The following is a 12,449-nucleotide window of genomic DNA, read 5'->3' as shown; positions in this document are numbered from 1 at the left end:
GTTTGAAAAATGGGATTGAAAAATCATGTTTTTCCCCAAGTTCTAGAGTCAAGGTCAGGTTTAAGAAGAATAAATGTTAAAAAAAACATGTTTAAAAGGTCAAAAATAGAATAAAGACCTAGAATAAAGATCTCCATAAATATAGATGAGATGAGAAGCCTAAAGACTTTATCATCATTATATTACAATGAATACAACAAAATTGGGAATGACCCTCCAAGCAGTGCTTAAGAGAAACTATAAATATATATAAAGGTAATAAAGATTATATATAAACATCCAAACAGCAACAATGTATCTGCCTAGCAGCTGTCCAGGTAGACTGTGTTGACAGTATCCAACATTATGTATGTCAGTAATGAAAAAAGACTGGTGACACTTATAGAAACAATACTGAGAATATGTAGGAGAAAAGGGAAGTTTCGCAACATTAGCAACTTCTCCCTTGAAGTCAATGTTGAATTATGACCACAATGGTGCAATAATAATAATAATAATAAAGTATACAGAACATTGTAGGGCAACCTGTGGAGCATATTTGCAGAAGTAGATTAGAGGAGTTATATTTCCTTATCATTTGTCATGGTGTTGTGTTAAGCAGTCTCACAGCCAGCGATAGGATGCTGCCCAGTGTATGGCAGCCATTGTGGCAGCAGATATTCTTTTACTGCAAACAGCAGCAAGCTGAAAAGACTGTGGCAGACACTTCATCTCACTGTTGACACTGATGTTGTGTAAAAAGGTGGACATCAAAGATGGAAAAAAACCAACCTTTTAAAATGTTTCAAGATTAATGTTGACCAAAACAGTTTAATCAGAAATAGGATCTACTTCAAATGATGGAATGAAAGATGGAGCCTTAAAAATACCAAATGTGTAAAGGTCAATAATATCTAGATACAAGATTGAAAACCATAGCCAGATGTGCTGATGTTACAGTGCTTATCAGCATGTGATTTATTTTCTAGTTCCCCCTCTTTTAGAACAAAGCTTCTTCTTGTGGTGATTAGAGGATCTCTGCAGAGGTAATGTTTCAAGTGGCTATGTCCAAAATGGACTACAGTATATGATGACAGTGTAAGATGTTCAATGAAAAACAGCAAATTCCTTTTTAACCCTCTGAGACCCGCTGGAGCGTCAGTGTTCTAATAGCTGGAGTGAAGATACTGGTATGATATGAAAGTAGAAGGCCTAAGCCAAGGTATCCATCTGTACCAACCATGACATGCTAGCTTGTGCTAACACTCCAAAGTTCGGCTGAATTTTGGTGAGGGAAAAACTGGCATGGCTATTTTCAAAGGGGTCCCTTGACCCCTCACCTCAAGATATCTGAATGAAAATTGGTTCTAAGGGTACCCACGACTCTCCTTTATAGACATGCCCACTTCATGCAATCCCATGCAGTTTGGGGCAAAAGTTTTTCACATGCAGTATTAATGTTATTTTCATATTGAGTTCCCTAAACAGTCATGTAATTGCATAAATTGGGTATGATTGGAAAGCTGAGACTCTGGTGGATTCAATGAGTTCATATCATCATGTGTGATGATGTAAGTCTCCATAGTAGCCATTTCATTCTAGTGAGACCAGTTTCTGAAACTTGACCTCACTGTATGAAATGACCAGTTGTGACCTTTAGGATAATCAGTCTCATGAAACTTTACAACCACAAACTAGAGACTTGGAGAATTCAGAGGATATATGGCTTTTAGGTATATTGGCAATAAGGGGGGTTTCTCAGCAGATTCCAATCGCCAAAAAATGCATTTCTCCAAATGTCAAAAGTTTTTAATACCAAATCACAGCATGCATTTTTCTATGGTGTTCCTCAAGATCTGTCTAAATGTGGTATTTTGAGAAAAATATATTTCTATAGTGGTAAAAATTGGTCAAATGTTGCATCAAATCTTTGTAACACAAAGGTATTAAACCCTAAATTGCTGCAACTTATGACAATAGAGCACGAGGATGGGCATTATTCCGTATACTTCAATCATAGTGTTGTAAATCCTTATACACTCTGGCATATATACTGTTGACTTGACATCTCCCCCTAAAGATCCCCTGTCCCTCCCACAAAGAATGGTTCTATATGGGTGTCAGGAGGGTTAAACACCATAAGGCACCTTCATAAGGAACTGTTCATTATTTATTTCAGGGGCCACTGGAGGAGTAATGGGACCAAATATCAAAACAGACTTGACCCTTCCTTCACCAATGATACATTTTGGATGACCCTCCCGAATATTATATTGGAGCCGTCTATCATGCTAATGAATATAATTATTTTTTTAGCAGATGTCTTAGTTACAACACGATGGAGATAGCAAAGCAGTTTTGTGTTTATATATGCCAGCGGGATTTATTCATTTTGGAAATCCCAGTCTATAAAACTACAGCTCAAATTGTCTGGCTGACTAAACAGGGAGGGACCCATTTGCGATAGGGGCAGAGACTATGAGAGCAACATGGAGCTACATGGATAAATATGCATCAAACAAGCCACTTTGAAATTTTGCTGTTCTCATGAATACAAAAGTTGGGTGACCCTCCCCCCTAGACTAAATTAAATTGGATGACCCTCCCATCAACAAAGAATAAAAGGAAACAACCCTCCCCTATTTTCCTCCAGAGGTCCATTCCATAAATACCAAACAGTCCCCAAGAAGGTACAATTATTGCTCTGAGGCCCCTAGTAATTGTGCAGTTTGGTTCATATATCAACAGGGGCATTGTGTTGTGATCATATGGTTGTGGTGACTTGTGTTAAAGGTCTGTTTTTGATTTGACACTTGTCCATCCTTTAGTATGTGTGAAAGCCTTCACTGTTGGACAAAAAAATACTTTAGCAAAACAAGTACAGTTCAGTTCTTTAATATACAGGAATAGATACAAGCACGGTTCAGTTTTTTTAATATACAGGTATAGATATGTGAGAAATTGACAATTTGGCAGTTTATATACTGTCAGCAAACAGGTAAGCGGCCAAGTTAGGTGTTTAGGTGACTTACATTTGTTATCATTATTACTGTAGACATTTTAACACCAGCTTCTCAACAGCTTTTAACCAGCATTTACAATTAGTTTGCAATAATGTGATTTATCATTGATGTAAGGCACACAAATACTTCCACATTGCCTGTAAAAAAAAAAAACATTTGAAAAAAATTAATCAATAAAAAAATAAAGTTTCCTGTTTTACAATACCCAGTCTTCTAACTGATGGGATCAGATACTAATGCAGGTGAAGTGTTCTGATGCTTTATCTTCATGTCACTCCAACGCTCAAACTCCTGTCTTTCCCTGAATTTAAATAGAAATTGGAAAAAAACATCATATTTAGTATTTAGTTTAAACATTGTTCCTTTATTGATTTAACTCAAACTCTTACCTGTTACTAATACATCGTCCTTTTAAGTACTTTTCTTCTGCCTTTTTTACTGGCACATTGTCCACCCCAGCTATGGCATAGGTGATGGCCTGCACAGGAGGACAATAATCTCACAACACCTGTAGCACATAAACTGTGAACTGCATTTTAGAAAAACTTACTGTAGTGGCAATCTGACCACAAACAAAAGCCACAGGAGGAAATTTGAAACAATTTTTAACGCTTGCTGGTGCAAATAATGAGGTCCGCCATCATCTTAAGGTTAACCTTTTATTTTATAAATGCATTTAATAACACCTACAAAAAGACTGAGGGCCTAATTTACTAATACTAGTGCAGTTTGCGCTGCGTCTGTTTATGCGAGTTCGGTAATAGCGCACGTTATGCTTCCACATTTTGTGTAGTATTTATCAACCCTGACACCCATCAGGCAATCAGCCTCTTTCTCTGCCCACTATCTGTAAATTGCGCTGTAGCAAAGCGGTACTTGTGCTATGATATGACTGAGTGCAGACTGCGATATTCCCACTGCTGATGCTATGACTGTTTGAAATGATCCTGATGCCTATATTTGTAATGTAGCGAGGAGTTTAACAACTGCTGGAATGGGATGTGGACGCTGAGTGGGAGATTCAATTTCATCTTTGAGTTCTTCCAGTAACTCTAATATTGCATGGCTGCTTGATCTGTAACGCTAAATGATGTTGTGTTCACTGACAAAGTGTGATTCTTGTGTTAAAAATATTTTCAGCCTCGCCTATGTCTTCGTCTTGCTCAAATTACTGTTGCCATTTCACCAGCGGCATAAAGGTCTACGAGGAAACTCGATTGCGGCTGGTTTAGATCTGCTTTTAAGAGGCGGAGAATTTCCCCCGCAGAATAGAGGCGCGCTCTTACTGACAGTCTTTGTAAATACCACGGAATATATAATTAGGTGCACTTTGTGCTTATCCTCCCACCTTTTTGGGTGGAACTCCCACTTTCCCTACGAACGCATATTGAAAGCGCAACTTGTCTCTTCTCGCTCATGTGGCAGAAAATCTGCGATTTTACCCAAGTGCGCCCTGTTTGTAAATAGCCCGCATCGGTTACGTCCGTCTTTGCAACCAATTAGCGCCTGGAAACAGGTGCAAACGGCTTGATAAATCTAGCCCTCACTGTGAAAGACTAAAAACAAGCAGACAAAATCTAAAAACATCACTTGCACACAGCGGAGGTTTTATCTGGAAATGAAAATACATCTAGTCGGGCCTCAATATCATCTCCCGACGTATGTTTAAAAGGGATACGCCACCGTTTGTTGAAAGAGGGCTTATCACGGTCTCCCCTAGCTGTAGATAGGTGGGCCAACACATTTTTTGTGCATGCATTGTTTTAGTCCGGTGCAACACTGGCAGCACCGCCGCTAGTTAGCTTAGCGTAGTGAATTGAACCCTATGTTGCCGGTTAGCATGTTGTGAGTAAAAGTGAGCCAACAAAAGACAAAAAAAACAACCTAATTACTTGCACTGAGACAAAAAATGCGTTGGCCCACCTATCTACAGCCAGGGTAGACCGTGATAAGCCCTATTTCAACAAACAGTGGCGTATTTCTTTAACTCTCTGCGAATGAATGCTGCTTCTTCATCAACGGGATTGTCGACAAAAGGAAATGCCATGTTTGAGGAAAAAAACGTTTTATAATCTGCCTAACATAGTTAATAAACCAACATGTTTTTTTATTCATGCAGATAACACTGCGCTAAAATGCGCCTGCTACAAACTGAATGAATGAATGAATGAAGAAATGAAAGAGCGCTGTGTCAGAGGGAGGAGACTGAGAGAAACTCAAGGTTTATTAAAGAAAACCTGCTCCCGACCAGGTTAGGTTCACAGACTCCGTTACAATGGTAACCGACTCTGAGGTTAAGTTACCTCTCTTTCTGAAACGGGCTGGAGTTACCTTCCTCTCTCTCAGGTTTAAATAACCTCCCTTTCTGAAACGGAAAACCCAGAGTTTCCCTCATCTCAGGGTTAACAAACTCCGAGTTTTCACTAAACCTGCTTTCTGAAACGGGCCCCAGGTGACATAGCGAACAAACCAGTCACACAAAACTACCACACACACACACACACACACACACACACACACACACACACACACACACACACACGCAAAATTGCCTACAACACCTACCGTATGCTATAACTGAAAAAATGACAACACATGTGCTGGTGAAAGATTTAGCTTACCTCAGGAAGAAGCACATCTAGGATAAAGGGGACATGCTCCATAAATGCCAATTTAGGAAGGCAAGGGGTGGCAGCCACAGCCGTTGCATAGAGCTCATTCAGGTACAAGTAGACCTGGTCCAACTGCTGGTCATCTGCCAGGTATATGTTCACCCCCGGTTTCCGACTGGCACTCAAAAAGGAGTGGAGCCATCTGGACTGCTGCTGCCCATGGATTACAGCCTGTAAGGAGAGGGATACAGAAAGGGTGAGTTTATTCAACCAGGGACAGGTGCTCATCTTGAATGCCTTTTTTAGTGCTACATATGTTGTCGTCTATTAAAAGGATTAACGGAATTTAGTTTTTTGATGTCTTATTGTTTCACAACATTAAAATCTCACCGAGAATGTTTTTCTTGCACTCAACAGCAGAGACTCCAGTGGCAATTATAAAACAAAAATAACATCGATATCTAGAAATGTACAACAAAATTATCGCTTTTAAAAATATTCACCCAAAATTAATGAACGGAAAAAGCCCAATGGTGAAAGTAACTGGCCTTGTAATGTTACAGCCATCAGCAACACTGCTAAAGTAAAGTATAATTTGTCCAATTTCAGGTTAGTCATTAGAATGTGTTTCTCATTACATGAAAAACATTTGTGGGACATAGAAGAAATTAATTCCAATGAATAATTCAAACCCTTGGTTATGGTTCAACATGTAGAACTGTCTTATCTTGTCAAATCACGACATGGAACTAAGAGAAGTGCACCTGCACATATTTTCTTCATATACTTCAAAGTAAAACATCCACTGGTATTGAGAATGTGTTTGCTAATCCCAGAACTACAACAGCAACGCAGCACTACAATACAATAGGCTCTTTAATCATACCAGAAGGCGTCCTTCCACCATGCGCTGCTTCACGATGAAATGTACGAGCTTCTCATTAGCACGGTTGTAGGCGGCAAGACTCCGGTCTGGCAGCAGCCTCTTTGAACTCTTACGGACCTCTTCCTGCTGTTTACTAAAGCCGTCCTCCTTAGGATCATCACACAGCGACTCCATCGTTGCATCACTGGCAATGGTAAGTCTCTCTGAGGCTGCCTGCGGGTACTGCCTCCTAACTGGATAGCCTGGAGTAGGTAAGAAAGTAGTTAAGTAGGGCTGCAGATGTACTCGTTTTCATTCCGCGTGGCTTAATATTCTGTGGTGCTGTGTTAATGAAAGTTACACAACGAAACTTACTCATGTCATGAGCAAAGTACTCGATGAAGGAGCCAGAAAATGAGCCACAGGCTACAAAGACAAAACATGATTAGAACTGCTGAAATTGTTCAGTGGTGTCAGAACAATACTGTTTATATATAATGCATGTAATAAAATCACTGTCCCTTATTCATTTCTGTCTGCAAAAGCATTAAATGGACAATACTTACCTATCCGTATCCTGTAGTCTGTTATGAGCTCCAAGGACCACTCAATTGCAGAAGCATACTTTTCTTTGGCTTTATACTATAACAGAATCAATATGAGAGAAATATTGTCTGCCACTGTGTAAGGATTACACCATTTTTAGAAAGTGTAGTGTATAATTCATTAACAATTCTTACCACTAGATCATTAGCTTCTTCACAGTCAAAAGGCTTCAGGGTTTTCAGAGCCACAGTAAACCTTCAAGAACACAAACATACAACTAAATACCAAAGTCCTGATGATGTTTTGTTTAAACATCATGATATGTGCGGCTGGGTTTAATGACATCACATTAGACTACACAGGTTTTCTAATACTACCACAACTAGTTACACAGGATGCCTGCACCACTTTCATTCATGTTAACTCATTTTGAGAGACATCTGCTGGCGATCCCCGATAGCCAGGTGTGGTGGACAAGATCACGAAATGTGATCAGCAGAGACTCTATGGCCTTGGGATCCTCACAACTTATAGTGCAATTCTACATTTTTTTTTTTTTTTTTTTTTAAATGCAGAGGCATAAAACAACAAAGCAGTGAGAGAATGTATTTTTTTTACCCTACCCTTTTTTGTGAATAAATGGATCATCAATGAACATGACACTGGCTTTTTTCTGCTTACGGTTCACACTTTTTACCTGCAGAGAAAAATGGCACAGATTTTAAACCATTAATTTTTCATGGTTTGCTATTTTGTAAAGTCTTGACCACAGGTCTTATTTTGGGTAAGCAATATTTCAGACCCATAATGGTCTTTCATTTAATTTCCTCAGTGAATGTAATTTACCTCTCATATGAATTTTGTGTTAGAGTTTAACTGTGTAGCTTTAGCATAGTGTTTATTAGTGCTGAACTGATTAGTCAATCAATTTAAGTGTTTAAGTCATTCATTAAGCCAAAAAAAATGGAGAAAAATAAAGAAATACAAAATCACTGCTTCACTCAAGCTTCTCAAAAGTGATAAATTGCTTATTTTCTGTATATCCTGTAGGGAAAATCTTACTAAGAAACTATGTATTGTTACATCTAAAAACTATGCTTATGAGAAATCAATCATCCACACAGGGTTCTGCACTCACCAATGCAGGCCAGAATGGATAATTTCTAAATTTGCACCACACAAACGCTCCTTCTGTAATGGATGGAGGCTCTGAAAGACAAAAACAATTCACTTGAAAAATGTACAGTGTACACACAATCCAGACCATATCTAGTCCTTGTAGAGGTTATTTGCATTCAGTCACTGCAATCTCACTCACTTTTGTCCACCTGCATCAAGAAACTTGGTAGCTCCTCCTCGTCCTCATCAGCACTTCCCTCATCTTCCTGGAAGGACAAAGATGGAAGCTGCTCCTCATGGTGACTCAGCTCTATTGACAGATCTGAGGACAGCAAAGATTGGTCTTCTGGGGAGGTGCGGGGTGTAGGGGGGGCAGCAATGACACAGAATTAGAGCAGGTAATTTTGTCTTTAAAAACATGAGCTTCTCTACAAGCAGCAGTAGCTACCCTAGCTAATATATTCCACACAGAGTATAGCACATCAAGACATATTCTGCAAACATTAAAATGACTTTGCATAACACAGACATGAAGAATTTCATTGCATTTTTGTTTTTCCATGTATTGTACCTTGCTGCAAAACCAACCGCCCTCCGGGGACAAAAATAAAGTTGAAAGTTGAAGAAGACACTACCTTGCTCTGCTGCATCAGTAGTCTCCAGTTCAAATCTTGGTCTAGAGCGTTCAGACGACCGAGTAGTGGTGTCCTCTTGTAAAAACCCTGTCTCCACCTTCCGCGTCCTGCCTCGCTGGCACTTGGCTGGAAGACCGTTGGTTCTACGGCAGGTCTGCGTTTGCTCATTTCGCACCCTTTTTCTAACTTGTCTCGACTGGGAAGCATTAGCCCTCTTGCGTCTGCTTTGAGATTTTAATTGGCAGCATGGTGAATCTACCTCTGATGTCTACAACAGAAAAGATATGAAAGGAGTTTAGGAACATCACTGAAATTAACTGTGTATGCTGAAAAATCTGTAGGCTCAAAATGAAGAAACATTATCAGTGAAAATATGATCAAACACCTTGAACTGATTGGCGTGGTTAGCGTACTCTAGCTCTGCTTGTTTGGTTCCGGGAGGGGACCTTGAGATGTTGGACCAGGTGTCAACTGAGGAGCTGTGGACTGGTGTGGAGGTCAGGCGGGCTTCTTGTGCCTGTCCCCTGTCTCTTTTTGGAGTGCTTGGTAAGGAACTGGCAGTAGACTGGCTGACAATGACAACATCACTGCCTGACACAGCATTTGATTCCTCTGTCACTTCAGATGAAACCGTGTCTGAAGTGACTTTCTCCCTCGGCGTCTTTTTAGGTTCCCGTTTTCTTGGTTTCCGAGATCTACCTGAAAGATCATTCACAGATTTAGCGGATTCTCAAACACTTTTTTTTTTTTTTTTTTTTTTAAATTGCTTACAAGATTCAGAGAGTGAAATGATGAAGATTACAGGTTAGGTTACCTTTCATTTTTGTATGAGTCCGTGTAGTCCCACTGTAGAGTTCATTGGATCAGATGTCTACTGAAGTGTCAAGATGTGAAATTATCAGGGCTGATTTTCTTCACTGGGAGCCTTCAGCGCTGACAGCTGTGTGAGGAAGAGACAGAGAAGGGAGGGTAACCAACCCATGTGTATGCCCATTAATGAAACAACCTACAACATTTGGGCCCTACGTGGTATGACGTACTTCCGCTTTAGAGTTGGGCCATGTTAGTTAGCTTTGAGAAAAATGCCAATTAAATTCGCCAAAATACGTAAAATGCATGTCGCCACGGAAACGGGTTCAATACATGTTTTGGAAACCAACGCCTGCATACCAAACTAGCTAACGTTAGCTCACTAACATGTGTCTTATCTGTTCTAGACATTTACAACAGTCCCTTACTCGATAACTTAGATACGTTACTGCAAGACAAAAGGATTTCTCAGACGACCTAGCAGTTAATTTCGCAATAAAAGTAACGTCACACATGTAAAAACACCATGCTAAACCACCATAATAATATCAAGGGTAAACATTTTGGTAATATACGAGCCCACATGGTAACCTTTGTTAGGACCGAGACTACAGCTGACCGGTTGCTAGCAAACAAAGCTGGAACATCATCCAGCTTGTTAATGTAACGTTTAGCATGCTAAATTAGTAACGTTAGCTAAACATACGCACACTAAAACAATCCCAGCAATGAAAGCAGTTATGTTTATAGCCAACGCACATTAACGCTAAAACAGAATAACGTTAATTGGGTTTGCACGGTTCTTAATGCGAATTAGTCATCGTACACACTAACACAGGCTAACATTAACGTTACCTGTTTTATAAAGGCAGCTTGACTTAGCTAGCTACATTAGGCACAATCAAACATTTAACGTTAATTGCCACATGCACGCCCACAAACTTTGAGCTGATCCCGCAAAAGTGATCAACAAGTTACCTCCGGGAAAACGAAATAGTAACTAATAAACATACAGCCATTTCCCTTCAAATGTTAAAGCCTTCTGTTTTGATAGTTTACGTCACCAGATTCAGTAGACTTCAGGCATCGCCGTGCATACACATTCCCTGATTCTCGTTTCAAACTGCAATTAAGTATCAAACATGTAAAATAGTTAACGTTAGTGAAGCAAACATTTCACAACCACCACTAATATTTTTGTTGGTAATCGCGAAACGTAAACGAGCCATGTACCGCCACCTACTGCACCGGAGTGCGTATATTAAATAAATAGTTTGGCAACCTGGTTCTCTTAATATATCCATGGGAGCTCGGGAGCTCGGGACAAAAAATAAATAACCATGAATTCTGTTTAATTTTCAATTTTATAAGCTTTCTCTGAAATGTTTTTTCTTGTTCAATTCCCCAAGCGATAGTGTTTCCTCTTCAGGATTCTAAAAATAAATCGGAGAGGGAAAACAAATCCCTCTTTGGATTGAACTGCTACATGCTTATAGACACCTGTGAAAAGGATCACAAGCACACAAACACTGGTTAAAAGGCCTATGAAGGAACCACTGCATATAGCTTTGTCTAGCCCTGTACAGTTTTTGTTTTTACCTCACACCTACATTCATTTCTGCCTGTCTTTCTAACTTTTTTTTATTAGTATCTCCTAGTATTTTATACAATAGGCCTAAAATGCATATATTTGGCATCATACAGTGGCCTAGATAAGTTATCACAACATTACACTGATACTTGTTTAAAAAAATCTATATTCTATTAAATTAAGTGAAGTACAAACTGCATGCCCAAGGCCATACTGTGTCCAAATGCAGAGCCCAAATACATTATGCTATCCCCCTTTTATGTTTATTTGGGTTAACACCAGCAAAGCTGTCTGTATGTATTTCACGATAATGAACTTTGGCAGTGGTGGCCTGAAGGTTAGAGAAGTGAGCTTGCCGACCGGGAGGTCATTGGTTTAATTTCCAGACCGACAGGATAAATCTGGGTGGGGAAAGTGAAAGAGCAGCTCTTGTACCTCCCTTATTACCACTACTGATGGGCCCTTGAGCAAGGCCCCTAACCTCAACTGCTCCAGTGGAGCTGATCAGTGGCCAGCAGATCAGACTGTGATTGTACTGGGCAGCTTCCAGGTATGTGTGTTACGTTCCCTAATGTGACTCTGGCCTCTTTTTGGAAGAGAGCTGCTTGTGTCTGTGTTGCAGCTCTGCCACACCTCTGAGTGATGATCATACACATGTGTTCCTCATCTGGTCATCATCAAGCTGCATATAAGCTCCCAGATCCAAGGCCCTGACCCTTCCTCTTGCCACAGAGCGGCCTGTGGTGTTGGTTGTAGTTGGTAGAACTACTTTGTGTTGTTGGCCTTGGAGACCCTGACGTTTCTCAGCTTCTACTTTTAGTTTACTTACCATTTCTTATCATTTTTGTTTGCTGTAAAATAAACCATAATTGTTACACTGCCTTGAAGTGTCTCAACAGTTGGCTTATTGGCGTTCTGGTTTTTCTTGTCTTTAGAGGTTTGGGTAAACGTTTCATGTTACTAGACATAAACATAAAGGTCCTAACAATGTGTAACCGTGTGAATGTGATCAGAGCGTTCCTGCAAAAGAGAGGCGTTCTCTCAGTGAACCTTCCCTGAATAAATAAAGGTTAAAAAATAACGTTTTGTCTGTTTGCATCCATGGGTGATAAACCCCTATGCAGCTGAGCATAACAGCATTTCAATGGTTCAACTTGCTCTATCCACGAAATGTGCAGTATACAGTATTGATTTTAAATTCAGGTATACACCAATAACTTCATGTCTGAGTTCTTACAAAAACATCTGTAGGCCCTTAACATTCTGTAA

General features: G+C 39.8%; 1 protein-coding gene across 5 annotated transcripts; it reads right to left on the bottom strand.

Moving 5' to 3' along the window:
• Positions 1-2,858: 2,858 nt before the first annotated feature.
• On the bottom strand, positions 2,859-10,828 carry si:dkey-127k13.1 (PWWP domain-containing DNA repair factor 3B). 5 transcript variants are annotated; one of them, XM_039794684.1, is made up of 14 exons: positions 10,654-10,828; positions 9,594-9,719; positions 9,165-9,478; positions 8,780-9,047; positions 8,344-8,487; positions 8,164-8,234; positions 7,649-7,722; positions 7,220-7,280; positions 7,046-7,121; positions 6,855-6,905; positions 6,501-6,742; positions 5,624-5,845; positions 3,392-3,480; positions 2,859-3,303 (listed from the first exon to the last, which is right to left on the bottom strand). In XM_039794684.1, exons 2-14 carry the CDS (start codon positions 9,598-9,600, stop codon positions 3,216-3,218), a joined length of 1,707 nt encoding a protein of 568 aa, XP_039650618.1. In that variant the 5' UTR covers positions 9,601-9,719; positions 10,654-10,828; the 3' UTR covers positions 2,859-3,215. The 5 variants fall into 5 exon arrangements, with proteins under 5 accessions (XP_039650618.1, XP_039650614.1, XP_039650617.1 ...); XM_039794680.1 differs by having other exon boundaries at positions 8,344-8,490; positions 10,654-10,827; XM_039794683.1 differs by lacking the exon at positions 10,654-10,828 and adding an exon at positions 10,603-10,624 and having other exon boundaries at positions 8,344-8,490.
• Between the last annotated feature and the right edge of the window lie 1,621 nt (positions 10,829-12,449).

Source organism: Perca fluviatilis, chromosome 3 (assembly GCF_010015445.1).
Source record: "Perca fluviatilis chromosome 3, GENO_Pfluv_1.0, whole genome shotgun sequence".
Classification (NCBI taxonomy): domain Eukaryota; kingdom Metazoa; phylum Chordata; class Actinopteri; order Perciformes; family Percidae; genus Perca; species Perca fluviatilis.
Note: the sequence above shows the minus strand (reverse complement) of the source record. Positions and strands in the feature narration are given on the sequence as shown.